The sequence below is a fragment of the Talpa europaea genome, assembly GCF_964194135.1.
Source record: "Talpa europaea genome assembly, chromosome: 15".
Classification (NCBI taxonomy): domain Eukaryota; kingdom Metazoa; phylum Chordata; class Mammalia; order Eulipotyphla; family Talpidae; genus Talpa; species Talpa europaea.
Window position 1 is genome coordinate 77,344,121 of NC_140083.1, and position 27,730 is coordinate 77,371,850.

General features: G+C 54.6%; 1 protein-coding gene across 4 annotated transcripts; it reads left to right on the forward strand.

Annotated features, from left to right (window-relative positions):
• Positions 1 to 5,739: 5,739 nt before the first annotated feature.
• On the forward strand, positions 5,740 to 27,730 carry ASIC1 (acid sensing ion channel subunit 1; the record flags this gene model as incomplete). 4 transcript variants are annotated; one of them, XM_084254604.1, is made up of 11 exons in its annotated part: positions 5,740 to 6,101; positions 6,671 to 6,866; positions 23,858 to 24,008; positions 24,595 to 24,722; positions 25,010 to 25,163; positions 25,527 to 25,583; positions 25,995 to 26,148; positions 26,593 to 26,684; positions 27,194 to 27,273; positions 27,364 to 27,468; positions 27,626 to 27,730. In XM_084254604.1, 11 exons carry the CDS (start codon positions 5,740 to 5,742, stop codon positions 27,728 to 27,730), a joined length of 1,584 nt encoding a protein of 527 aa, XP_084110730.1. The 4 variants fall into 4 exon arrangements, with proteins under 4 accessions (XP_084110730.1, XP_084110731.1, XP_084110728.1 ...); XM_084254605.1 differs by having other exon boundaries at positions 25,013 to 25,163; XM_084254602.1 differs by lacking the exons at positions 5,740 to 6,101; positions 6,671 to 6,866 and adding an exon at positions 20,779 to 21,435.

Sequence of the window (27,730 nt, forward strand, 5' to 3'; positions counted from 1 at the left end):
TTCCCTGGCATCCATGACCCTTCTCCCCTCCCCTCCTCTGGCTATCAACACAGATGCTGCCCACTGAGGGGTGAGGGGTGAGGGTCACAGAGAAAACAGGATAGACCTGTTCCCAGGACAGCCAGAACCCCCCCAAACAAAGAGACTGGGACATTTGATGCAGGAGGGAAGTGGTGGGGGATTAATGGGCAGTTTCCCAAGGACAGGGAAACCCCATGGGCTTCGGTTTCCTTTGTTCACCCTAAATTTCCAAGACCCAGAGCATTGGAAGAGGGAGAGAGCGCTCCCTTCCCTGTCTCCACCTCGCCTGCCTTTCTCTCCTCCTCCCTCCCTCCCTCCCTCTCTCCCTTCCACCCCTCTCTCCCGCACATCTGCCCTTTAATCTGTCTTGGCCCCACTTTCTCCATCTCTCCCTTGCGTTCTGCCCTTCTCTGTGTCTCAGTCTCTATATAGTATCTCTTTAATCGTCCCTTCCTTCTGAAGCCCTGACTCCAAATGGCATGTTGACACACAAATTGGTACCAGTGCTGGAAGGAAGGTGGCCATCTGCCAGCCCTCTAGGGAGGAAAAACTAAGGGTCCAGCCTGGTCCTCATGGTGCAGATGGAGTGCCAAGACCCAAGAGAGGCCCCCAGCCCCCTCCCTCAGATGCACAAGCATAGGAAAGAGATGCTGAGACCCGAGAGCCAGGAGCAAGAGATGCAGCGAGATGGCAAGGGCCAGAGGAGAGCCTTCTGGTCCGCGGAGAGGGGACCCAGCCTGGGCAGGCAACTCTGAACCAACCGGCTCCCGTAGAGACACGAACCCTAAACTCGTGAGCTAGTGCACAAGGCACATTTTCTGAGACCCAAATTCTAGTTGCATGGGAGGGGCGATGGGGGAAAATGTTGGATGAAATGAGGAGGGTGAAATGAGTTCCCGAGGATGGAGAAGGCAGAGACTAGATGAAAGCTAAGAGAAGAGAGATTAGAGAGAGAGAGGAATGGGGGAAGCAGAAAGGAAAGAGGGAGGGAGCAAAGAAACAAGAAAGAGAAGCATTTGAACCAGAAGAGCGAGCAGGGAGAGAAGATGAGAGTCTGGGGGTGATGAGGAGCCTGGAGGGGTGAGGAGGGATGTATTGACGGGCCCCATCAGCCGCAGGTCCGAAGCCCCTTCCCACCCATCTGCTAATTAACTCCTTAATTGTTTCTGTATTTGCTGAGCTGGCAGATGAAGTGGATGCAAACAGATTGAGACGCCTGTGATTTCACGCATGGGGAAGCAGAGAAGAGCTGCCTGGGAGTCCCGGGGGGCCTCATCCCACCCAACCCCAATTCTGCACTACCCCCCTCACTCCTGTCTCTGAGAGGCTGGAGGGTGCTTCTTCACCTAGAGCAGATGGGGCCATTTGCAAGGAAAGTGTCCATGGGGAATTGGCCCCTATCGGTCTTTCAGGGATGATAATCCTTGCTACTACGGATGGAACACCTACTGTTTACTAGGACAGTTTGCCTCATCTCCGAGGGCATTTAGCTAGATGTTATAGTTTTCAGAGAAAGTGAGGCTCAGACAGGTTAAGTAACTCCTAGCACCACATAGTGTTGGTGTGACAGAAGTGGGATTTAAATCTGGGTCAGCATAATGCCAGAGCCCTTGGAGGGTCCTGCACACATGCCAGTGGAGGGAAGAAACTCTGCAGGCCTATTTCCCCTTAAGCTTAGGGGACAGGTGTCCAGAAACTGCAGGGGCCAGAGAGGAAAGAAATGTAGACAAAAAGGTAGGAGGAGACTGAAGAAGCTAGAACCTGCCCGGGCCTGAACAAGAGGAAGGTGGGCACAGAGAAGCAGACAAGAGCAGTGGGACACTAGTCACAGCTCTTGGATCCTGTAAGTGTAACGTCATGGAGGCCCTAGTAACCCCAATGCCCCTGCCCTGTCAGAAAGACTTGCCCCTCTGCCACTCTATGCTGGCAGTACTGCCCCGTCCTTCAATTTCACTCTTGGCCTTTCCGCTAGAGTCAGTTGTCAACACATTCATCTCTCCTTTGACATCAGAGGTTTTGGAGGCAGGGACTAAGCCCCTTCCCATCATGTTCCTGGGGCCAATCATGGGGCTCATCATAGGAAAAGCCTGAGTGGAGGTTTGCTAAAATATACAGGGCAGAAGTAGGGGGATGTGTGCAGGGATCCATCTCACCTCAAATCAAGAGGAAACAATAGCAAGAGGGATTGAGGTTATGCATGAGAAAGAATTTCTAAGGACAGAAACCTGATTCAGACTTCAGGTTCTGAAGAGCAAGTTTTCTCAAGACTGGCCACTGCACAGTGGAGGTCCCAAAAAGTGGGCAATCTGGGCCCCAGCCCCAGAGATTCTAATTTAATTGATCTAAGATGGAGCCACAGCATCCACATTAAAAAAAAAAAAAAAAAAAAAAGCCCCTCTGGTGATTCAAATGTGCAGCCTGAGCTGAGAACCACTACTCTGATGTGGTTGTACTGGTGGTTTTACCAATTGACGCAAATATTTATGCCAATAATAATGCATACCACTTACGGAGGATTTACTAATAAAGCTAGTGTGCTAAGCACTTTCCATGCATTAGCTCATATAATCCTCAAAAAGCATCTGTGAAATAAATACTATACCCATCTCACAGATGAGGAAACTGAGCTCAGAGAGCTCAAGGGATCTTCCCAAGCAAATAAATGGCAAGGCTAAGTCTGGAAGCTGAGATTGACTAAGTCCCATACCCGATGTTCCCCAGATTCCTCCCGAGGCTGCATGTTGGCCTCGATCAGTCTTTCTCTGCCCCCACCTCACCTCATCACTTTCTTCCCACCCCCGCCACTGCTCCCTCAGTAACATCTCAAGTGACTGAAGCAATTTGCAGTCATTTGAAGAAGCTCTATGTGTCACTCAGCCTGCCAGGGTGGGGAGTTAGGGGAATTACAGATGCTCCAAGATGATCCTCCCCTCCCCCAAGGATGCTTGGAATACAGGAATCAGAAGCTGCCTAATGTTTCCTCTAGTCCCTGTTCAGGGCCCTCCCAGGGGGAATCCCACTCCCAAATACCCCCTTGGGTTTACCCTAAGTATTTGAGGGAGTGCTGCCACCCAGTGGCTTCCCAGAGACATGGATGCCCTCTTGCCCCTCCTGGTGCTGCTGGACAGCTCCCCAGCCAGAACCCAGAACCCAAGGGCCTCCCTTCCTTGCGTAGCAGCCCACCCAGGCCCCTAGTAAATGGATGCGCCTCTCCCTTCTCCACCTCCCTAAATCCAGAGTCCCTCTAGGGATCTCCAGCTCCTTCTCCCCGCTTCCCGTGTGCCCCTGCTCACAGCTTCTTGTTCAACTTCTCTCTACTTCTTTTCCACTTTCCAGCCTCTTCTCATTACAGGGTCACTCTTCTATCTTAAAGCCCAGCACCTTATCCTGGGAACGCTCTTCACACCTTCCTTCCCCCAGAGCTGTGCCAGGCTGCAAGTGGAGTGAAAGAGTTGCTAGAGATAGAATTATGGGCCCCCACACCCCCCTCCCCATCATCTGACACCATCAGACCTCAACAGTCTCTGTGCTAAGAGCCCCTAATGAGCATCAGCAAATTAACAACTTCGCTTTGATTGCTCCTTCTCTGTTAATTGGATAGGGAGGGCCCCCCAAGGCCTCTCAGAGAGGAGGAGGGAGGGAGAGGAGAGGTGAGAGCTATAGGAGCAGCCCCTGGCCTGGGCCAGCGCCCCAGAATTCTGCTCCATCCCTGAGTACAGAGCCCCCTTCCATCCTTCCTCATCCTGTTCACTATCCTGATCCCCACCCCCACACCCCCTCCTTCCAAGCCTGCTCCCCTGTTTCTTGTCCAAATTTCCTTGACCTCTGTTTGTTTTCCTTCTTTCTGCTCCTTCTTTAGAGGTTTGATGGTGAAGGACTGCACACGGAACCCCCACCCCAACACAAACACACACACACACACACACACACCCCAAGGCAAGCCCAGGCCTCCAAAGATGGGGTTTGGGTGGCCAAGGCTGTGTGCCTGTCTGCATGTGTGCATGCGTGTACCTGTCACATGTGAAGAGCAGGGCTAAGACCAGGTGACTGCGTGAAGTGGGTGAGCGCCTGCCTGCTGGGCTAGGCCTGTGGATGTGCGGGTGTCTGTGGGGTGCTGTGAGTGGCTGTGACTGGCACGGCGTGACCCCGGTGTGTGTGCGTGTGTCTGTCTGTGTGTGTGTCCACACGGGCGAGTGCTGGAATCAGCCAAGTGTGCCTCGGAGCCTGAGCGTGCGTGTGCGTGTGCGAGTGTGCACGCGCGTGTGTCACCAGAGGAAGCAGCGGCAAGAGGCAGGAGCATCGATCCGAAGGAGACAGCGCGGGGAGGGGACGCGGGGGGCAGACACCCTCCCTCCCCCCAACCTCCCCACGCGTGCGCGACACACACACACACAAACCACACGGATCCCAGGCCTCGCGGGCGGGAGCCGGCTCCGGGCCAGGGGAGGCAGCGCCGCCGCGAGCGGCGGGCAGGAGGGGGCGAGGCGGCCGCGGGCGCCCACCGTCCGGTCGCGCACCCCGGCCGGAGACACCCTCGCCGCCGCTCGTAGGCGCACGCGCGCCCTCGCCCGCCCCCGCCCGCCGCCTCCCGGCCGGACGATGGATCCCTGCAGATCCCGGGGCTGAGAGCACCGCGCCGCGCCCGCGCCCGCGCCCGCCGGGAGCTCCGCGCCGAGAGGCGAGCAGGCGGCGAGCGCGGCCGAGCGAGCCGAGCCGGCCGGGCCAGGCGGCCGCTCCCTGCAGGGCTCTGCGCGGCGGCGCGGCCCCGGCTCCCGGCCATGCGCCCCTCCGCGGCCGGGCTCTGAGCCCGCAGCTGGCCCCGCGCCCCAGGACCCGCCGCCGGTTGCCGGGTTCCCGAAGCCCCCGCAGGTGGGTGTCTGATCCCCCACCCCGCCTCGGGCTCAGGACTCCCCAGCGCCCCGAAGCCGGGACTTTCCCTGCGCGCTCGCTCTCCCCAGCTGCTAGCAGGGGTGGCCCGGAGGCTGGGGAGGGGTGCGGGGGCCGAGCAGGGGATCTGGCTGCAACGAGAAGCTGGACTGGGGGGGGGCGTTGTGTCGGGGCGGGGACAGTTCGCTGTCATGGGGAACCGCGCCCCCCCACACACACATGCAGCCACCGCGGGCCGCCCTCCGCTGCCCCACCCTCCGCCCCAAACACACACACGCAGCCCGCAGCCCTTGCGAGGACTGGAGCAGGTGAGGACTCAGGCCGGGCCGCTCCCCAAAGGTACCTGTCTCCCTGGAGGGGTTCTGGCCCAGGCTGGCTCAGCGAGGCAAATGTCTAGTCTTGGGGACATCCATGACCAAGTGCTCCTCACCCCCAGATTCAACCCCTCCGGGTAGTTTCCATCTCCAGAATGGGGTGGGCGTTCCTGTCCCATAGTGACCCCACATCTGGAGGGAACTCCTGTGCCTCCCTGTGGGAACACTGGGACTTCCCTCTCCCTGTGATGACTACATCTGGAGTCTTCCCTGGCCTGGGGGAAGCTTCCCTTGGAGAGTGTTCTCTTGGCCTGAGCTGACCCCCAGAGCCCCAGTATTTGAGAAATCTTGTTCTGGGGGCTGCACGCACCCCGGCTCCCCATCACAGGTCTGGGCTGGCGTGACAGGCAAGTCTTCTGCCCTGGGGCAGTGAACTCTGGACATGGGAATTCCAGATGGACACATGTGGAGGGGCCTCATGTGTACCGCCCCTTCCCCCAGGGTCTCCTCGGCCAGCATGGAACTGAAGGCTGAGGAGGAAGAGGTGGGCGGCGTCCAGCCCGTGAGCATCCAGGCCTTCGCCAGCAGCTCCACCCTGCATGGCCTGGCCCACATCTTCTCCTATGAGCGGCTGTCTCTGAAGCGGGCACTCTGGGCTCTGTGCTTCCTGGGCTCACTGGCTGTGCTGCTGTGTGTGTGCACCGAGCGTGTGCAGTACTACTTCCACTACCACCATGTCACCAAGCTTGACGAAGTGGCTGCCTCCCAGCTCACCTTCCCTGCCGTCACGCTGTGCAACCTCAACGAGTTCCGCTTTAGCCAAGTCTCCAAGAATGACCTGTACCACGCAGGGGAGCTGCTGGCCCTGCTCAACAACAGGTGAGTGGCTCCCAACCACCCCTCCATTCCTTCCTAGAGCTGCATGCACCCCAACTCCCCATCACAGAACTTGCCTCTCTAACCCACCATGAAGCCCAGCGAATCCTGACCTCCAGCCCCTTCAAACCTGCCGCTCACAGCAAAGCTGAGCACCCAATTAAGGGCACCCAATCCCCGGTCCCATCATAGTCCAAAATAGCTCTGCCCCTTCCCAGCCTGAGACATTGTCACCCTTTCTGGAGTGCCCTTTACCCACTCTCGTGCCGCTGTGGTCTCACCACACTTCAGACATGGGACAGACCATTATTAAAGGGAAGAGACTATGGTATAATCGCCACAGTTCCTTGATATCTCTGGACACCTCTGGACAGCACTTGCAGATCCTTCTGTCCTCTCAGAGCCCAAGGGGCAGAACCTTTGAACACACTCAGCACTCCTTCCTCGCCCATGCCCAGGCCTGATCCCCAGGGCAGGATGCTGTCCCCTCACCCTCAGAAATTGGTTATGCGACCCTGGAGCCAAAGGTTATGCTGATGCATGGGCTGCTCCCCCCCCTCCCGGGGCTCCAGGTATGAGATACCAGACACACAGATGGCAGATGAAAAGCAGCTGGAGATACTGCAGGACAAGGCCAACTTCCGCAGCTTCAAGCCCAAGCCCTTCAACATGCGGGAGTTCTACGACCGTGCAGGACACGACATTAGAGACATGCTGCTCTCCTGCCACTTTCGGGGGGAGATCTGCAGCGCTGAAGACTTCAAGGTGGTGAGTGGCTCCCCTGGTGCACGGCAGTGAGTCATCCCGGGGCCCCCAGAGGAGGAGGAGACTGAGAGCAGAGAAGCCTCTCATTGTGCTTGCTACTTTGAGAGAGGAAGCTCAGTGTCCCTGGGGTTGCTTCTGGCAGGAGGAGACTTTGTTCAGCCCAGGGGCATATTTGCTCTGTGTGAGGGCCTGACCTCAGCCTTGTGTCCATGGAGGCAGGAAAGAGGATGCACAGCATACGCAACAGAGGATGCACAGATATGTGTTTGCAAGTGTGTGTGTGTGTGTGTGTGTGTGTGAGAGAGAGAGAGAGAGAGAGAGAGAGAGAGAGACAGAGAGACAGAGACAGAGAGACAGAAAGAGACAGAGAGAGAGAGAGCCTGTCATCAAGCTTACCTTCCAGACCACATGTGTCAGAGCTGGGGGTAGGGGGGTGGTAACCTGCAGCCTTGTTTCTCTAAATGAGGTCCAAGGAAACTTGCAGGAAAGAAATGCAGGATTTTGCCCTCATTTCCCAGACCTAGTGAATCAGAATCTGCATTTTAACTAGAGCCCCAGGGGATTTGAATTAAAATTTTAAAAGCACTGTGAAACCTGGGAGAAGTAAGGTAAGCTTTGTCTTAAATAATATGACAAATATTTCTCTCTGTGCCACCCCCACCCCATAAGTGTGTGTGCACGCGTGCACATGCACACACACACACACACACAAGCCAGCACACTGTTTCTGTTTGGTCAGGTCCCCCCTGTACCAGCAGTGCACAGAGCCAGGGTCTGAGGAAGAAGAGGTGATTTGGGGTACACAGTCATGGCTGAACTGGTGGAGGCTCTCTTTGCTTCTTAGAAGGGAGTGCCCCACAGACGGAGCTGCCTCAGGCCAGCGCCCCAGAGAGAGTTAGCAGAAGTAACTGGCATCTCATGTCCCAGATGATCCTGGACAACTCATTGAGTTCCTGAGGGGTTAGAATCAGAGGCTGAAAAGGCACCAAAGGCCCTAGAGCTAAATGTGAATGATAGCAGCAAATCGGAGGACAGTGCTTACAATTCTTCAGAAGCTTTCTAGACTCTCCCTCAATCCCCTTGGTAAAAGGCCATCTATTACCTCTATTTGTTTATTTATTTATTTGCAATGAACTATGTTTTATATCCTTATTAATTTTTTGATATAGGATTTCTACCCTCAGGTGTGATCACTGCAGCCTTCCCTCCACCAAAGCGCCCTAGTCCTCCACCGTAGCCCCCTAGGCTCTCCCCACCTCTTACCTCTCCCTGCCTCCTCACTAGCGCCCCCCCCTTCCCTCCCCTCCAGGATGCCTCAGATCTGTGGTCAGCTTTCAAGGCTTGGTTTTAAACTTTGTCTGCCCCTTCTTACCTCTGCACACATTAACAGAGACACAGAGTGAGTTGCCGCAGCTCACGCAGCTAGTTAGGGACGGACTGAGGATTAGAATTCATGTCTCTTAAGTCCCATGCAGTGTGTGTTTTGCATTAATATTGCTGACCCTGAAGTGATGTTCGCTTCCAATCTTGGTCACTGGTCTTTAAAAACCCAACCTCCCCTGGCCCACCCCCAGCTCCCCACAACCATCGTTTCCTGTCCTTGCCTGCCACCAATTCCCACCAGTTCTCCGCTTCTCAGATCCTTCCTTTATTCCCTGACCACCTTCTCCCGGACTTGACTTGCGGCTCCCGCATAGCACTGCGGGAGCATAAGCTGCATTTGTTTGTGTAGAAAGGTTGGAGCCATGGTCATGCTTATTTGTTCCTGTTGAGCTTATACAAGACTCCCCAATCTCTTTAAGGCCTGCTCTGTGGATGGATTTCCTGGGCCTTTGTCAGTCCTGTAGGGCAAAGGGTACATGACCACACTCCTTGCTGAGCCAAGCTGACAGGGCATGATGCAAGAACCACTTGCTTCCCTTTGTTCCCTTCCTCAAAAGAGAAGAGTCCTGGATCCCCCAAAACATGAGCCCAAAGGGTTTCCAGGCTCAGCCACTATGTTCCCAAGAGTTGCAGCACTGAAGATGAAGACAGACGTAAAAGCCAGAGCCCCCCCCACCCCCCGCTCATCATGCCACCCCTTCATCATGCCCAACACAAACAAAAGGGGTCACCAAGAAAGATAAAGCCCTGTAGCTTGGATGGTTTCTAGTACTGGAAGGGGGGTTATTGCTTGGCTCAATCTGGGAAGCTACTAAAGTATAAAGCTTATAAGGTATAAGCTACTAAGGTATGATTAGTCCATTTGCCCCCCTGTTCAGAAGGATTACGAGTAGCAATGCTGAAACATGTCTGGGTCACCATAATGGAGATGCTAAGGTGTGATTGGTCCATGTTGTGTGAGGGGACAATTCTAAGCAATCAGATGCAGATGTGATTAGTTCCCAAGGTTCTGGAGCCAACCAAGTTCTTCCTTTTGCTGACAGAGAGGTACATGGGCTAGCTTCTTGGTTCTGAGTTGCAAGAAAAAAACAGATTTTTGCTGTCTCTCAGAGTATATCAAAGAACTCACCTTGAATTTGGCCAGACCCAAACTTTTCATGCCCTTCTCCTGTCCTGTCTGGTTGACCTCGCTGCTGCCTGCTCGCTGTGCCGGCCTCTAGCACTTCCGCCCATGGAGATGTTCCTCCAGAGGTGGGATTTTGCTTGTGCGTCCACGTCTGACATCGCCCTGGTGGAGGAAGGCCCTGGCTCTCCTCCAGCAACCTGCCCCGAAGGCACTGCTTGCCTAGTGCCCAAGCGTCTCTCTCCTCCTTGGCCCATAGTCAACATCTGCCTCTCCATCCTTCCTATTCTCTGCTGCCCTGGAGGCATTTATCTAGACTCTGGACAATCATGGCACTGACAGAAACATCTATAGGCTCAGAACTTGGGGAGACAACGTTGTATCTTCTGCTGCCAAACAGAGCAGAGGGTCTCAACTGTGAGGTCGAAGCCCTTGCTCAGAATTTGTAAAGTACCATAGGGGGTGGCACATGTGAACGCTTCTTCAAGTGTCTAAGGTCAACCCTCCTCCAATAATAAGAACCTGCCCCATAGGACTGGCACACTGAAGTCCCTAGATAGCCCCATGGGCATCAGCAGTGACAGGCACTCCCCCCAGCTGGATCCAGCTCATGCTCAGGGGATGGATTTCGTGGTCAGAGTGTTTGGATGGTCCTTCCCCAGCTGTGGCTGAGTCAGCTAAGGAAAGTGGGGGTGAGTATGGGCAAGCCTGGCTTCATATGAGAAGATGTTTTGAAAACCCTTTGGGGCTGAGGCAGAGGGCAGTGGAGAGCGTGTCCCCCCAGCAGTCTGGCTGGGCAGGCTCAGTCGAGTTACCAAAAGCGCAACCAAAGACCCGCCTGTGAGGCACCCTCTTCTCTGGCCACCTCTTTTTCTTCCTGGGGTGGTGCTTGGTTGCCAGGACAACAGGCTCTGAAAGCTCCTCGCTCCCACCCCACCTTGAGGCCAGCCAGGCCAAGTGATGGCAGGGGTTCCAGGGAGGAGGCTGGGGTGCAGCTGCCTGTCCGGGTCTGGGCGGGGGCCAGGGAGGGAGCACAGGCGCAGCTGGTGCCAGCCTCCAGCTGCACCTTATCTGTCCCTGGCAGTGGGAGCGCCTATGTGGCTGGAATGCTGAGCAGCGCGGAGGGGAGGGGGTTGGCAGATGGTTGCCCAGTCTGCCCTATGCCACCCCCCTCCTCCAGCTGAGATCCAGAGCCTTGCCCGGGGGAGAGAGAAGCAGAAATTCATTTCTGGATCTTGGAAGAGAAGGAGCGGGAGGGAAGAAAAGGGAAATCCTGGGGGTGGCTGTGCAGTGGGGAGTAGTATTTTCTCTCAGAAGGGGGTGGAATTGGGAGACAGGGAATAAAGGGATGGGAATCCCTGCAGGGCCCATAGGAGTCCCCCCAGGACCTTGGGGTCGGCCCAGGACTCCCCCAGAGGAGAGGTGGAATGAGGGAGGGAGGCAGAGAAATTTCCCCCAGGTTCTGGAGCAGGACTGGCATCTGCTGGAGCGGCTCAGAGGTAAGATGCCGGCGCAGAGGTGTGTGCTGGGCGATCCCAGGCCCCACAGAGTGGCAGCAGAGATTGCCTTAAAGTGGGGATGGCTGCTGGCTGAGGGAGAGCCGGGTGAGCTTGGGAGCATGGGAGCCACCTTACCCCGGGGTGGGCGCTGCCCCTTCCCTGGCACCCCTCCCCTCATACAGCAGGCTCACCTGCCCTCTTCCTGCCTCGACTGCACCCCACAGAATCTCAGACCACCAGTCCCAGGGAGAGCCTGACCTTACTACCTGGCCCCCCAACTTGATGGGGAGTGGAGGGGCTGTCGGGGGAAAGGCTGCCAGAGGGAGGAGGGTAAGGCCGCCCTACCAGAGGTGCTGTGGGTGTGTGTGCGTGTGTGCACGCGCGTGTGTGGTTGGGAGCACGGAGGAGCAGGCACAGGTGCAGAAGGATAGGAGAGGCCGGATCAGAGGGTCAACTCTGGCCCTAGGGGCTCTTGGATACCTGCCCCCTGCCTTATGCTCCTCCCACCCCTTCCTCCCTCTCCGTCTCCCTCACGCAGGCAGAGACAGTCATCAGCCCCGGGGTTGGGCTCTCTCTCCCTTCCCCTCCGCCCCCCACATAGACACGCTCTCTGTGGGTGACTTAGTTTCCTTTCTTACCTCCTCTGGGTCTTCCTCCCCTCACCCGGCCTTTTCTGACTCCACTGCTCTCCCAGACTGCTATCAGCTAAGAGGCTACTCTAAGTTAATTGATCTCCTGGCTGTTGGCTAAAGTAATAGGGAATTGATGTAAGTAAGTGCCTCTGGGGACAGGCCCGGAAGTGGAAGTGGAGGCCTGGGGAGGAGCACCGGGGAGCCCTGGGCCTTCTCTGCCCCAGCCTGTGTGGAAGGCCAGGCAAGGCTGCCACCCCTGGTGTGAGCCCAGGAAGCAGAGGGGGCTGTGTTGAGGCCTGAACGTTTCTGCTGTGGGTGGAGGTTGCCCCTGAGTGTGATTCAGCTTTGTTAAAGAAATTTAAATTCTGAGAGGAGATACTATTAGGAAAGAAAAGCTGGGGCGGATGTGTGTGTGTCAAACATCACTTGACTCATTCCCATGACAGACACTCCCCCTTTGCTGGGTGCTGGGGTGCGGTGGGGAACAGGCAGACCCTGCCCCTGCCCTCAGGGAGCTTAGTTACGTGCAGTGTCCTGGGGAGGCTCAGATCTGGAGGTGGTGGCACTGAAGGATGTCACAGAGAGAGGAGTAATCTCTCCATGGGGGGACCCTACACATGTAGGTGGGGTCTTCCATCACCCCAGCCCAGCTCAGCTCCTCAAAAACTTCAGTTTTATAGAATGTAAGTTTTCTCCCCCACACCCCACCAGCCAATGATCACCTTGATTCTCTCCAGCAAAGGCCATTTGCCTGCCTTGGGCCAGGCCTCTTAGCATGAAACTTCCCTCACTGTATGTCCAAGGTGACCACTCCTGGAGTCTATAAGCTCCTGGAAGTCTAGAACCTTCCAGCCAGGACCCCACGTGTGGGAATTCTGAGGGGCAAAGCTGGAAAGAAGGTGACAAGAATGACAAGTGTGCCAAGTCGAAGTAGAGGATGGGGCTGGGCGTTGGGCCTCTTGATCCCATTTGAGGCGTAGTTCCTTCTGGCTCCATTTCTCTGTTTCCAGACCCAGTTTCCTGTGGGGAGAGCGCGCCCTATGTGGATTAGTTACTCCCTGTCAAGGACAGCCCCTCCTTCATTTCTGGGGCACACTGGCCCAGGTATAGTTGGACATACGGCACCGACTTCTCCTGGATGCAGGGAGCAGGCATCTTCCTCATGAAAAATTTTAAAACGAGCATGAAAGTGCTGTGTGATCACCTTGAAGGGAAGTTCCCTTAAGAAACTATGAGGACAGACATTCTGCCATCCCGGGTTCTCCCAGCCACTTCCAAGAGGGAGGAAGGGCGAGTTGTGGTTTTTCTGAGCTCCTATGAGTTCTTGGAAAGAAAATTCTCTCCCATCGCTCTCATCTGCACCCAGTATATCCCCACGGTCCAGAGGGCTGGGCTGAGTGGCTTCGTGTAGTGTATCTCGAGTTGGGGTGTCGCATCATCACTTGAGGCTGGGAGAGACTGCTGCAGTGGCCTTGACCATGGACAGCAGCCAACTCTTTTCCTCACAGGCCCTGATGGCACCCGGGCCCAGGCACCAAGCACGTGCGTGTACCTCCGTGTGCATGTGGGACAGCGTAGAGGGAGACTAGGGTGGAGAGTGGATGTTTGTGGGGCACACGCAGCTCACTATGTGTGGCTGTGGGAGAGAAATTGGGTGCCGGCGAACCTCTGGTCGCATGCAGAGCACATATCAGCAGAATTAATCATCTCTTTCAGTGGTGCTTTGCAATTTATGAATTCCCTTTACTTTAGCTCGTTTGAGCCTCATAATTCTGGGAGGCAGAGAGATGTTAATATCTTCATTTGAAAGATGAAGCAACTGGGGCTCAGAGGCGTTAGGTGACTTTTCTGATGTTACACAGCTGGTGAATGACCGAGTGGGACCTCGACTTCAGATCTCCCGGGTTCAGGTCTTTGTGTGTGGCTGTAGGAGTGTGTGTGGCGGGGAGAGTATCCCAGGCTTCCCAGCTGCCCATACTGTGGAGGGAAGCAGGTGGAAGCAGGCAGGCCAAAGGAAGTTTTCGAAGGAGAGGGAATCCCAGACTCAGGTTGAGGACCCCAAGTCCTCTGACTCCTCTGCCTTTTCGTTGCACCGTTTGGCCAAGTCCCCTTCTCAGATGAATCTATCTCTAAATTGCCTGAGGGTGTCTCTAGGACAGCCAGGCTCTACCAGTGGGAGCCACACTGTTTAGAATCACATTGTTTTCATGAACAACTTCCTTAATTGGCCTGTGCAATTCTGCCCCGAAACCCTGCTGTGTGTTCCTGGTCAGCTTGCTTTCCCCAGCAATGACCACAAACTTACTCTTCTCAAACAGCCACCCTTCCTAACCCCCATCTCACCCTCAGCAGATGACCTTACCTCCCACTTCACAGAGAAGATGGAAGATAAGACAAGCTCTCCCCCTTCCCCTGGATAGCTGGCTGCAAAAGGGAACATTGATCTTACCTCAGCTAAAATCTCAATCTATTCTATCTGATCTCCTTCTGCCTTTACAGGAATTTCAGCTTCAGGATGCCGCCTCTTCCCTATAGTCAGTCCCTCCTGCTCCAGTGGAATTTTTCCATTAAAATTGAAACATGCTTAAGATTCTCCTATCTTAAAATACACAGTGATAATGACAGCTAACATTTATTGAGCACTTACTGCATACCAGGTTTTGGGTTAAGATTTTTTTTTAAAGATTTATTTATGTATGTATACAAGAACAAGGGTACAGGCCAGAGATGGTGGGGCGGGGTGAGAGGATTCACCAGAGACAGAGTGGGGAACAGAACAGGCAGATTGACTGAAATACACTGCTGAGGGGAGCAGCGGGTGAGTCAGGAGAGGTCTGCTGCGCCTTGTGTGTAGCTCCCTGGACGGGGATCGAACTCATGCTGCAGAGGCTTTGGATAGCTTCATAGGTTGCGTCTTAACCCCTTGCACAACCAGGGAGTCCCTGGGTTAAGATTTTTTAGAAAAGCAAACATCTCTTCACTCCTCAGCCCCCTCCAGCTCCCACACTATCTCTCTGCTTCCTTTCACAGACCAATTTTTTAAAATGATGTCTATATTCCACTTTCTCCATTTCCTCATTTCTAACTCACAGTCTGCCTTCTCCCGCTGTCCCCATCACTGCACCAAAATTGTTCACTAAGGACGCCAGTGACCTCTACTTTGGCAAATCCACCAAACATTCTTTATCCTTGATCCCCCAATAACATTCACCCTAGTGGCCCACCATATCATTTTTGAACTATTCTTTTTGCTAATGATCACACTCTGGGTCCCCCCTTTATAAAGCACCCCTTATTTCTCTGTCCCTGCATTCTCTCCTTGTTGCCATTAAATGTTAACTGTCCTCAGTGTCAATCCCAGACTTTCCTCTTTTTTTTTTTTTTTAATAGAGGCATGTTTTATTTACTTATTTATTTGTTTGGTTTTTGTTGGTTTGTTTGTTTGTTTATACAAGCACTGGGCACAGTCAGAAGTGCGGGAGGGTGAGAGAATTCACCAGAGCCAGAGCGGGGAGCAGAGCAGGCAGAAGGACCGAAGTACACTGCTGAGGGGAGCAGCGGGCGGCAGGAGAGGTCTGCGCGCCATGTGGGACCCTCCTCCAGTGACCGGGGAGCAGCCGGGGATCGAACCGGTGCCGCAGAGGCCGCGGGCAGCTTTGCAACCCAGCGCTTAACCGCTGCGCCACCGGGGAGGCCCACTTTCCTCTTTTTTGAATCTTGATTTAATGACACAGATTAATTAGTATATTTTTACTTTTGTATATCTTACAAGAGAATATTCTACCAATCACAATAATATTTTTTACATTGGTATGAAAGTGTAAAACATTTCCGACACCCAGGAAAGTTTCCTCAGGCCCTTTCCTAGACAATACTACCCCACAAAGTTTAAGCAATATTCTGACTTCTTCAGTATAGATGAGTTTCATCTGTTCTTGAAATTGCTAGAGTAGATGCATCCTCCCCACATCTTATATATGTACACGCGTGTGTCTGTTTTCTTTTGTCTATGAGATTCAGTCATGTTATACACATGGCAAGTGACAGTGGCCAGATTTTTCAGTGCTGTATAGTAACTCATCATGTACATAGACCAACCTATTATATAAATATATATTTATAATATATATTATTAAATAGATAAATACTTATGTACCTATAAGTAGTTATATAAATAGGCCATGGACTACAATTAGTTTAGCCATTCTGCTCTTACTAGACATTTGGGTTGTTATTAATTTTTGGCTTTATAAACAAATTCTTGTTCATGTCTTTCTCTTAACGTTTGTACTCATTTCTCTTGGGTATAAAACTAAGGAGCTACGGTCAAGTCATGGGTTGGGATTCTGTTTAGTTTTAGTGGATGTTGCCAAATCAGACCTTTTTCCTATCTTTTTAAAAACTTTGTATTCTATCCTTGGGCAGTCTCATCTTCACTCATGACTTCAATTACCATCGACATACCGACAACTGCCAAATTTGTGTCTCAGCCCAGATCTCTCCTCTCAGCATCGGCCCCAGTGGCCAATTTCCCACTTAACATCCCCACTTGGATGTCCCTAAGGCTCCTCAAAAACAGCATGTGCAAAACAAAATCCATCATCATAACTCCAAAACGAGCCCTTTACTTGTGTTCCTGATCTCATGAGCCACCCACCGTTCACCCAATTGTGCAAATTAGGAATCACCCCAACACACCATCTCCTTCATGTCCCTTATATAGAATCTACCAGTTTTGCCTCCAAAACTTTGTAGTCCTGTTGCAAGCTACCCCATCCTCCACATCCCTCTCATCTGGACTGCCACGGTGTTAGACAGAACAGGCCTTCCACAGTGCTCCTGGCTCTTCCGGAGGGGTCTTTTCAAAACACCACTCCAGTGGCTTCAAATCCTTCCATAGGGAGTCTTCTGTTGTTCTTGGATCAAAATCCTTGTGTGGGGGGCCTCCCCGGTGGTGCAGCGGTTGAGTGCTGGGTTGCGAAGCCGCCCGTGGCTTCTGCGGCGCCGGTTCGATCCCCGGCTGCTCCCCGGCCACCGGAGGAGGGTCCCACATGGTGCGCAGACCTCTCCTGCCGCCCGCTGTTCCCCTCAGCAGTGTACTTCGGTCCTTCTGCCTGCTCTGCTCCCTGCTCTGGCTCTGGTGAATTCTCTCACCCTCCCGCACTTCTGACTTTACCCAGTGCATGTATAAACAAAACAAACAAACAAATAAATAAATAAAACATGCCTCTATTAAAAAAAAAAAAATCCTTGTGTGAGCATCAAGATTCGGAGTAGTCTGGATCCTGCCTGCTTCTCCAAGTGTTCGAACCCTGTTCTCTGGCTACCTCTTCCTCTCAGCTCTCAGCTCTCTACCTTCAGGGCCTTTGCATAGGCTGTTCTCAGGAATGCCCACTGCACACACACCCCACACACACAAACCTTTACCTAATTACTCCGCTTTATTCTTTAGATTGCAAATTCAAACATCATTATCTTGTCCTTAAAGAAACCTTCCTTTTGGGGGGGGCGCATCCCTGGTGGCGCAGCAGCTGAGCACTGGGTTGCGAGGCTGACCCGCAGCCTCTACAGCGTCGGTTTGATTCCCTGCTGCCAGGCGCGAGGGTCCCGCATGGCCGCAGACCTCTCCTGCCTCCCGCTGCTCCCCTTAGCAGTGTACCTCGTCAGTCTGCCTGTTCTACTCTCCGCTCTGGCTCTGGTGAATTCTCTCACCCTCCATGCCTCTAACTGTACACAGTGCTTGTGTAAATAAATAAATAAATAAATCTTTAAAAAAAAAAAAAAAAGAAACCTTCCTTTTTCCCTAATCTAGGTCAGGACCTCCTGTCACTCACCACCATGGAACGGCATTATTTTTTTTCATACTATTCATCCTAGTTTGTAATTAATTATTTTTATGATTAAAAAAACATTATCTGATTCCCCTATTAGACAGTAAACTCCATGAGGGATGGATCCAGGTCCACTGTTTGGTTTCCAGGTGTCCTCAGCATATACACATAGGGACGTAGGGAATATTTGATGAGTAAAGATAAGGAGGAAGAAGAAAGAAAGGATGGATGATGGGAAGAGAGGAATGACATAACTCTAGCCACCCCCACACCCAGGCTTGAGCAGGTGACTATGCCTCAGTTCCCTCGTTTGCAAATGACAGTGAAGGTACTCAAACCTGATTATTTTGCTGGGCTGTTTAAGAATCCCATGAGACAACAGTTGAGAACCATGGCATTCCCCGGATGTGAGGTGTGGCTGGACTTCAGAAAGCCTGTAGGAAAGGCCCCGCGCAGTGAGCTGGGCAGGGAGCGACGTGAGGAAGGGCTGCTTCCTAAGTCAGTAAGCTCAGAACTGAGTGTGCTTGTGGGCCCCACTGCTCCTTGGGCCCTCTGTGTGTGAGGAGGGGTCTATGTTTGGGGGTCTGTGGGTGCTGCTCAATTCTTTCCTCATTTCCCCATCAATAGGAAAAAGTTGGATTTGCCTACTGGCATGAAATGAGGTAAGAGACTGTTGGAAGAGGGAGGAAATGCCACTGGGGTGTGAGCCTGTGGCTCTTTGTCTTTGTCACCCCACACGAGGGTGTGTATCTTGCATGTAGGAGGTGCAGGTGTGCAGTGTGGGTTTTAGTGTTGTGTGGGGGAAGAAGTGTCCAATCGTACATATTTACTGTCCTTTGAAGCTGCTGTGTGTGTGCACATCCTTATCTCTGGTGAGATCCCACCGTGGAAGCCCCCGCTGTGGTAGCTCCTAACCTCTGGACATCCAAGCGAGTTCCCCTTCAGGAAGTCTGAAGGAGGGGAACAGTGCCCTCTAGTGGTGCGTGACCCATGGGCTAGCGCGTCCCAGCCTGAGCCTCAGGTCAGCAACCTTTGAGACCATCCTGAGCACATGCCAAGGAAGACCCTGCCCTCTGAGAGCTGGGATCTGGTGGACAGGAAGGAAATGCTCAGGGGGCAAGAAGCGGGAAGGGACCCACAGATTCCTACAGAAACCTGAGACAACAGCTGAGGTGTTTTTTCCTCATCTCTGCAGTGACATTCTGGTTGTCTAAGGCATTCCTGGTCTTTGTCAGTTCCTGTTTCTCCTTGTGATGTCTGGGCTCAGCTCTTTCATTCTCACATTCTCTGTCTTCAAGGAAGTACTGGTTACTACTCTTGGCTGAAGGGCCTTGAGCGTAAGTGGCCCCTTCAGTTTACTCCCTGGATGGGCACTAATTTTTTCCCACGCAGTCAGGGAAGGCTTCTTGGAGGAAGCAGCATGTGAATAGGGTCTTGACAAAATGAGTAAAAACCCTCCATTTGGAGTCCAGGGAAGGTCTGGAAATGTGAATAAGTCCAGTGTGTCTGTGGAATGGGAGAGGACATGGTGGCCAGACACTGGGCTGGAGTAGAGGGTTGGGGAGGTGAGGCTGGATGCTAAATTTGCTTTTACCTTGCAAAGGCCTGTAGTCTCCCTGGGGAGTTTACATTTTACCAAGAGGCAGTGGGGATTAGAGAAAGTCTTTATGGAGGAGAATGGCAGAATCACACAACATGGACTGAGGGTGAGGAGAATCTGCAGGGACATGGAGAGTCAAGGAGACAGCTGGGAGGCTGGTGTGCAGGCAAAAGAGGAGGAGCAGTGTGAGGGCAGTGGCACAAGAATGGAGAGGGGCCAGATGGAAAAAGCTCCTCTTCTGAGGCCTCTGTGTCCTTGGCAGCAAAACAGAGGCCAAAGGTCCCATATCAGTCAGTTCTGCTCATCCCTGGCACCCTGCCTCCCATCCCAGGGTCGCCCCTGCTAGTGGGGAGGAAAGATGTGTAGGAGCAGTGAGGGAAGGGGAGACGGGGTGATTGTGGCGTGGGGCTGCAGGATGACTAAAGGGTGGAAAGGCCCAGGTAGACGAGTCTGACCCCTGCAGCCCCTCCTCTGGCCCTGCAGAGCAAGAGTTAATCTGCTTCTCCTGCCTCCTTCCCTTCCTCTCCTCCTATTAGGTCACCTTCTCGGGCCCTGGAGACTTGGCTGGTGGCTCAAGTTCCTCAACCAGTGGCCCTGAGTAATCAGAGCACAGAGGGGCAGGGGCGGGGGGCAGGCAGTGATAAACAGGTGCTAAAGGGAGCCTCAGGGATTGAGGGGCGAGGGGCATTTGAGGTTGAGGGTTTTGGGGGATGCCATAGGTTGGTTCTCCTGACCAGACCTCTCCCTGCTCTGATTTCAATTTCTTCTACCTACAGAAGAGAATTCCTCGAACTCCTCTCCCGGATTTGTGGGGTGGGGGAGGGGGGAAGTGGCTCCCTGGGAGGGGGGTGTGGTTCTCTGCCAGGAAGCTTTTCAGCTGATAGAGACAGGGTCCTTCCCCCCAGTGCCAGGAACTGGCCATAAATGAGTCTGTGGTCATCAAGAGACCTCTGCTAATGGAACTGGGCTGCCCCCCAAGCCACAGAAAGGAATGAAAGAGGAGAAAGTGACCTAAGAGCAGCCCAGCTTGGAGGAGGGCACTGACTTAAAGTGGGGTGACCAGGGGAGGGAGAGAAGGATGAGTGGGGTAGAGGCCTGGATGGAGAGAAATCAGAGGTTTAAGGCGTATTACAAGGGGGTTAGGATTCAGGAAGTAACTGAAAGTAGGTAAGATTCGGGACAGTAATGAGAAGGGAATTGGGGATCGGAGGAATACTTAGAGGGGGGCTGGGCACTAAGAGTGTATTGGGAGAATTGGGGGTCAATGAAGTAATTAGAGGAGACTATATGTCAAGGGGACTGAGAGAGGGTATGGAGAGGTCTGGGAGAGCGTGGGGACTCCTGCCCCAGGGAAAGGCCTGCCTGAGGAGGGCAAGGGCCAGGACTGGAATGGGGAGCCTGAGGGCCATGCTGAGGATGGGCAGGAGCTAGAGTGTGTGTCCGGGAGTGAGGGCAGGGGCGAGCGTGCAGGCTGAAGTCACCTTGGCCGTGCAAGCAAGGGGCTACCGGGAGCCCGGAGGCTACTCCTGGGCTTGCACTCTGTCTCCAGCTTTCCCTGTCCTGCTGGAGCTGGTGACGGGGTGGGGGGTCCAGTTGTCCTCTGCATCAGCCTCCCTCTCCCACTGCCATCAATTATTCATCAGCCCAGATGCCCGCCCTCCCAGGCCAGCCGGGCAGGCCTGCCCTCCCCTCCTCGCCCCGCCCCACCTCAGCCCTGGTGAGGGAGGGCAGCTGCGCTGGCTGAGACCTGACAGAAGGCCGGGCGGCCTTGCTACACCCTGCGTGGGATCTCATCTCCCTCCTACTCCTCCTGCCAATTCCCTGGTGCCAGGAATCCCCCGGAAAAGATGCCCATCCAGATCTTCTGCTCAGTGTCGTTCTCCTCTGGCGAGGAGGCCCCCGGACCCTTGGGAGATGTTTGGGGTCCCCAACCGCGGCAGCAGCGGGACAGCTCAGAATCAGAAGAGGAAGAAGAAGAGAAGGAAAGGGAGGCGGCGAGGAACAAGGCCAGAGAGGGTGACTTGCCCGTGGACTTAGTGGCTTTTGCCAACAGCTGCACCCTTCATGGCGCGAGCCACGTCTTTGTGGAAGGGGGTCCAGGACTGAGGCAGGCCTTGTGGGCAGTGGCCTTTGTCCTGGCACTGGGTGCCTTCCTCTGCCAGGTAGGGGACCGAGTTGCCTATTATCTCAGCTACCCGCACGTGACTCTGCTAGACGAGGTGGCCACCACGGAGCTGGCCTTCCCGGCGGTCACCCTCTGTAACACCAATGCCGTGCGACTGTCCCAGCTCAGCTACCCTGACTTGCTCTACCTGGCCCCCATGCTGGGGCTGGATGAAAGTGATGATCCTGGGGTGCCTCTGGCCCCCCCAGGGCCGGAGGCCTTCTCGGGGGAGCCCTTTAACCTGCACCGCTTCTACAACCGCTCCTGCCACCGGCTGGAGGACATGCTGCTCTATTGCTCCTACCGCGGGGGGGCTTGTGGCCCTCACAACTTCTCAGTGGTGAGTGAGGGCCCATGCCTGGCATGGCATCCCAAGAGTGTTGCCATGGCTCACCCTGACCATCGTCTCCTGGGGTGGGTCCGGTGCCCTCCTGCTCCTCCCCCACCTCCCCTGGACCGAGGAGGCCTGGCCAGACTCTCCCCAGTGCCCCAGGGTCTGGAACTAGGTTACTATTCTTAGGTCCCGCAAGACTGCTCTTCCTGTTAGAATCCTGAAATACATCTGTACTAGTTAGTAATTAGCTGCTGCCCCAAGGCTCCTGGTGTCACCCCGAATGTCCTCCAGCCTCTCCAGCCCCTCCCAGACCTCCTTGGGATCCAGCAGGGCCCAGGACCTTACTCGAGCTCTGTGGCATAGCACCTGTGCCCAGCCAGTTTTCAGCTATTTTGGCTCTCACCTCTGGACTGGATCTGGAGTAGGTGCTCCCTGGTGCGTGAGGGTACAGAAGGGTGTGGAAGGGAGGCAGAAGGGTGGGGACAGCCCCCACCTCCTCCTCCACCCCCTCCCTGTGTCAGCAGCTCCCACAGCAAGGGACTCATTGTATCCTCACTTGATCTTCCTGTGCGCCTCCTACAGTGTGTAGTGTGTGTGTGTGTGTGTGTGTGTGTGTGTGTGTGTGTGTGTGTGTTTGAGGGAGAATAACAGGTTTCTGCCTGTTTGCCCTCCCATTCCAGGGTCTAGGGCCTTCCCTGCTGAGAAACCTGGTCCCCTCCCACCCTCCCTTCATTTCAACTTCCAGTTCTGTCTGAGTGTTCCTGCTCCTTCCAAGTGTCTGGTACCAGGCCTCCGCTCCCCACACACCATACCTCAGTCCCCACCTCCCCACCAGTGCAGGAGCGGGTGGGTGTCACCCCATCAGGGCGTTGTGGACTGACTGTCGACAGTCAGGGACCTGGACAGGCCAGGAAAGAGCAACCTGGGCAAGGAAGAGGTGAGGGTAGCTTCCTCTGGACTTGAGGGGAGAGTGGAGACGTCTCATGCAGAACCACCAGGGGGCGGCAGCGGTCCACCCCTCAGCCGTGGGGCCCTGGGGGCCGGCGTGCGGTCCATGCTCCCACCTGCCGCTGCCACCTTCCCAGGAGGCAGGCTGGGATCTGTGCCCAGCCTGGAGCCTGTGGCTGAAATCTACAAAACCCAGGAGTGGGGTAGGGATTAGAAGTCCTCAGAGATCTTTCTACTTCATCTCTGGACCTCACCCACCCCATGGGGGAGAGCATGTTTTCTGGAGTGGGGGTGGAAGAGGCTATTTTAGGAGGGGGAAGGGAACAAGGGTTGTATTTCCAAGTAACCCCCACTCCCCCTGCCGCTCCATTTTGAAATCCTCTCTCTTTCTCTGGACAATGTCTATATTCACCTTATGACTCATTCTGTGGACTTTGTCACCATCCAGCGGTAGTAAAAGCGCACTCACCCCATTTGTAGGAACCTGAGGACATTCTTGGAAGCTGGGGAGGGGGAGCATAAGAATCAGGTCGCTCTTCTCTCGGTGGCTGTATAATCAGAGCTGCAATAGGGTTGTGCTGGCTTATGGGGTAGGGAGATGCCCCCGGGCCGAGATCTCTCCTGAAAGCCCCATAATTCTGCACAAGTATTGCCAAACAGGCCACATCCTGGACATTCAGTACCAAATGCTGGGAGAAGAGGCACTAATGCTTGGGTGAGTGTGGCCTTTGACACGGCAACTGGTGCTGAGGACAACGGACACTGATAGACATAGGGGCTAACACCTGGAGGAAATGAAAAAAGTAGCCTTGGTTTGAGGAAGGGACTTGGGGAGAACAGGATTTCAGATGTCTGGGGTGAAAGCCAGGAAGAGGATGACATATCTCAGGAGGCTGGACCTGGAGGACAAGGTCCCAAGAAGGGACCAGGAGCATAATCATGATGGATGCTGGTAATGGAAATGAGTATGTCAGGGCCTCAGCGGGGAAAAGATTGCCACTCAGCTAGTTCAACTGCAAGGGACTGACTTTAACCTAGGGACTGTGCAGAGCTGTGGCAGGGTTAAGGAAAACTATAAGGGGACCTGTGTCACCTAGCAATAGTGGGGAGTTGTTATCCTGCACCGGTGAGGGAGCACTCCAGCAGGATCTGTAGTCTGAGGGTCTGAGCCACTGCCAGAACATTCTCGGGGGGAGAAGGGTTAAGTACCTGACCTCTCCTCTTTCTGCCTTCTGCTCCCTACTGATGCCTTCCATTGGCCAAACACAACCGGAAGCCCATCCAGGTAGCAAAAGGGCCCAGGCAGTGTACCCCCCAGGGAGCAGCTTTCCAGGGCAAGGAAGGGACCAAGTGGAGACTGGGCCACACAAGAAGCATCATTCCTGAAGTGTGTTAAGACTCCAGCAGCTGGGGGTCCGGGCATATCGTGGGTAGGGGGTGCAGGCAGGACTCTCAGGCTGTCCACTTTGCCTCTGCCCAGGTCTTCACGCGGTACGGAAAATGCTACACATTCAACTCGGGCCGAGATGGGAGGCCGCGGCTGAAGACCATGAAGGGTGGAACGGGCAATGGGCTGGAGATCATGCTGGACATCCAGCAGGACGAGTACCTGCCTGTCTGGGGGGAGACCGGTACGTCACCTCTCTCAGGGGACCCCACCCCACGGTTCCATCCCTCAACCTCTACTGGGGACTCCTGGGTTCTACTGTGGGACCTGAAGCAGTGCTTCTCCCTCCCGGCATCTCGCTGTTTCCATCTCTGACTCTACCTAACTGCCACACTCGCATTTCCCTGCTCCCCCTTCCTGGCTCAGTTACTCTCCAAGGTAACCAGCCATCCTTATCCATCAGTGGCCGCCACTGACTCTATAAATAACTCCCTTTCTTCTGGGGCTGCCTGCCATCTGTCTGGTCTAAGGGAGGGGGCTTGGGGCACAGGGTGGTGGGGAGAAGGGAGAAAGGAGTGTCTGAGATGGTGAGAAAGAACTGGAGACACCTAATGCAGGGCTGAAGCCAGGTTAAAAAAAAAAAAAGAATTGCTTAAAATGCAGGGATCATCAGGGCAGCACTGGGCTGGTGAACCCAGGAGGAGGCTGGACATAGGTTAGGGCCCCATAAACTTCCTCCACCCCATCCTAATGTATGAAAGGTGCCCCCCGTCTCAAAAGGCCCAGTGAGTCAGAAGGCCTCCCAACACACACACCCCTCACTCCCACAGACGAGACGTCCTTCGAAGCAGGCATCAAGGTGCAGATCCACAGTCAGGACGAACCTCCTTTCATCGACCAGTTGGGCTTTGGAGTGGCCCCAGGGTTCCAGACCTTTGTGGCCTGCCAGGAACAGCGGGTGAGAGGGCCTTGAGAGGCCAGTCCCAGGGTGGGGTTTGGCTGCGTCAAGATGGAGAGGTGGGCAACCCATACTGGGAGGGACATGTGGACCAGGGTCTGGGTAGCCCCTCACTAGTCCGAAGCATGAATGATCTAAAGAACAGGAACGGTCTACAGACTCTGGGACCCCAGAGGCTACAGAGAGGAGAGGGGCCAGGACTCTTGAGTTCCGTGTCTTGTCAGAGAAGTCCATCAAGGTGACTCGGGGAGAAGTCCCCACACCCCCCAGCTCCCTGGCTCTCCCAGCAGCTCATCTACCTGCCCCCGCCCTGGGGCACCTGCAAAGCTGTTACCATGGACTCGGATTTCTTCGACTCCTACAGCATCACCGCCTGCCGCATCGACTGTGAGACACGCTACCTGGTGGAGAACTGCAACTGTCGCATGGTGCACATGCCAGGTCAGGCCCCACGGTCCAAATAATCCTGGGACCCCCCCAGCGGTGCCCCTCACCAGCTCCCCGTGCATATCAGCCTCCTGCCAACATGAATGCAAGACCTCCGGGACTCTCTCTTCTCTGGTTCCAGCCCCATCCCATTCCCTTGCTTCTCTAACCTCAATTCCTGCCCTGTACCCCTGGAATGGGTGGGAAAGCTCCAGGAGGGATGGGCTGTGGAGGTGGTTCACCCCTAGGACAGACTGGCACTGGCTAGTCCTACCCTTCCATCCTCTCCCAGCTTCCGGTTTCTGAGCCTTTGGTATCGTCACCATCACAAGACCCCTTTAATCTCCATCCTGCACCAATGTCTTCTCTCCTCTGTAGGGGATGCCCCATACTGCACTCCCGAGCAGTACAAGGAGTGTGCGGATCCTGCTCTGGGTGAGGGCCCCTGTCCTGGAGCAGTCTAGGGGAGGGAAGGAGGTGCTGCCAGTCACATGCAGAGGGGTTCAGACCAAGTTCCCAAAAGTTTCAAGAGAAGCTTGCACTCCCTGTGTCCGACTTTAGCAAGACTGGGGAAAGCATCTCCAGGACTCCCTGTGACAAATGAGCAGGGGGCACTGGAGGAGCCCCCCCCCCCCGCCCTTCTCATCAGCACCTCAGCTGTTTGACTCCCAAGGATTAGGAACTATCCATGGGGAGGCTGGGTGGGACCAGCACAAGGTGAAGGACAGGTACCTGGGCCGGGAAGGGGGCCCAGGGTTCCCATGAGCAGGGCCAGGATGTTTGTGTTGGGAAGGTGCTGGCAGAAGGGCGCTTTTCAACTGGTGGCTCTCACCTGGCTGGGCACAGACTTCCTGGTGGAGAAGGACCAGGAGTACTGTGTGTGTGAAATGCCCTGCAACCTGACTCGCTACGGCAAGGAGCTGTCCATGGTCAAGATCCCCAGCAAAGCGTCAGCCAAGTATCTGGCCAAGAAGTTCAACAAGTCTGAGCAGTACATAGGGTAAGGGATGTGACCGTGCAGGACGGGGCCCTGGGGCTGGGACTCTGAAGGGTACGAGCAGCAGTGCGGGCTTTGATGGGGCAGGAGGAAGTTGAGATAACACGGAGAAGGCATCCAAAGAATCTGGGCTGGGTGTGGAGGGGAAATGAAGCTGGAGCAAGCAGGGGAGGCAGCTCTCTCTCTTCCCCTCTTTGCTGTATCCTCTCTCTTCATCCTCATTGCTGTAACTGGAATCACCTCAAACTTGCCAATGTGCAAAATATCTTTTCATATAAGCCATTACGTTTAATCCTCACAAGAACCCCATAAGGCAGGTATCCCCCTCAGCATCTCATTTCATGGACAAGCAGACTGAGATTCCGGGATAACTTGGCAAGGTCACCTAACTAGTAAGGGGCAGAGATATGACTTGAACCTAGGTCTCCTCCCCCAACCCCTTTGCAGGGAGAACATCTTGGTGCTGGACATTTTCTTTGAAGTTCTCAACTATGAGACCATTGAACAGAAGAAGGCCTATGAGATTGCAGGGCTCCTGGGTGAGCTGCTGATGGCACCTGACCCTTTCCCATGCCATGGGCATGGCCTGACACCTCTGCTGCTCACCTCTGCCCCACACACTCCTCCCCCTTCCATCCTCAGGGACCTGGCCCCAAACTCTCTTGTCTTGGTATGTGGTGGGAGAGGGATGGAGCCTTCTCTTAGGGCCAAGTGGAGACAGGACTATCGTGAAGACCAGGGGTAGGTAGTGGAACGGGGAACTATTTCACATGCCCTTGAAAATGTGCCCAGGGATGGAGAATTTTGAGTTATTTTACAAATAACTTTTTTTTCTGAATAATACCTATTCGTTTTCGAAAAGTAGAAAAATGCAGAAAGCAGAGAAGGAAAGGAAAACTGTGCAGAATCGCTTTGTGCTCCTTCTTTAGGAAGGTTGTGAATCACTTTGCAAATATAACTTGTGCCCCATCCCAGGGAGCTCTGCCGCCCCCACGGTGTCCTGACCCCACTGACCTCCCTGCGCACCCCCACCCCGCTCCCCCCGCAGGTGACATTGGGGGTCAGATGGGGCTGTTCATCGGGGCCAGCATCCTCACCGTGCTGGAGCTCTTCGACTATGCCTACGAGGTGAGAGGGCCGGGGCCAAGGGCCAGGGCCGCGGGAGGGGTCCTCCCCGCCCGCTCACCCCCTGCACCCCCCACCGCACCTCTGTCCCAGGTCATTAAGCACAAGCTGTGCCGAAGAGGGAAGTGCCAGAAGGAGACCAAAAGGAGCAGCGCGGACAAGGGCGTAGCCCTCAGCCTGGACGACGTCAAGAGACACGTGAGGGAGCGAGAGAAGGACTCCTTTCAGCCCTGCCCCGTCCCCCCACAACCCCGGGACCACCCCGCTTGCCACTCTTTCTCCTTTGCTTCCCCCACGCCCCGCTGCCACAGTGGCGCTTGGAATAACCAGCCCCTGTCCTGTGCCCTCCACCCAGAATCCGTGTGAGAGCCTCCGGGGCCATCCTGCCGGGATGACGTATGCCGCCAACATCCTACCTCACCATCCAGCCCGAGGCACTTTTGAAGACTTTACCTGCTGA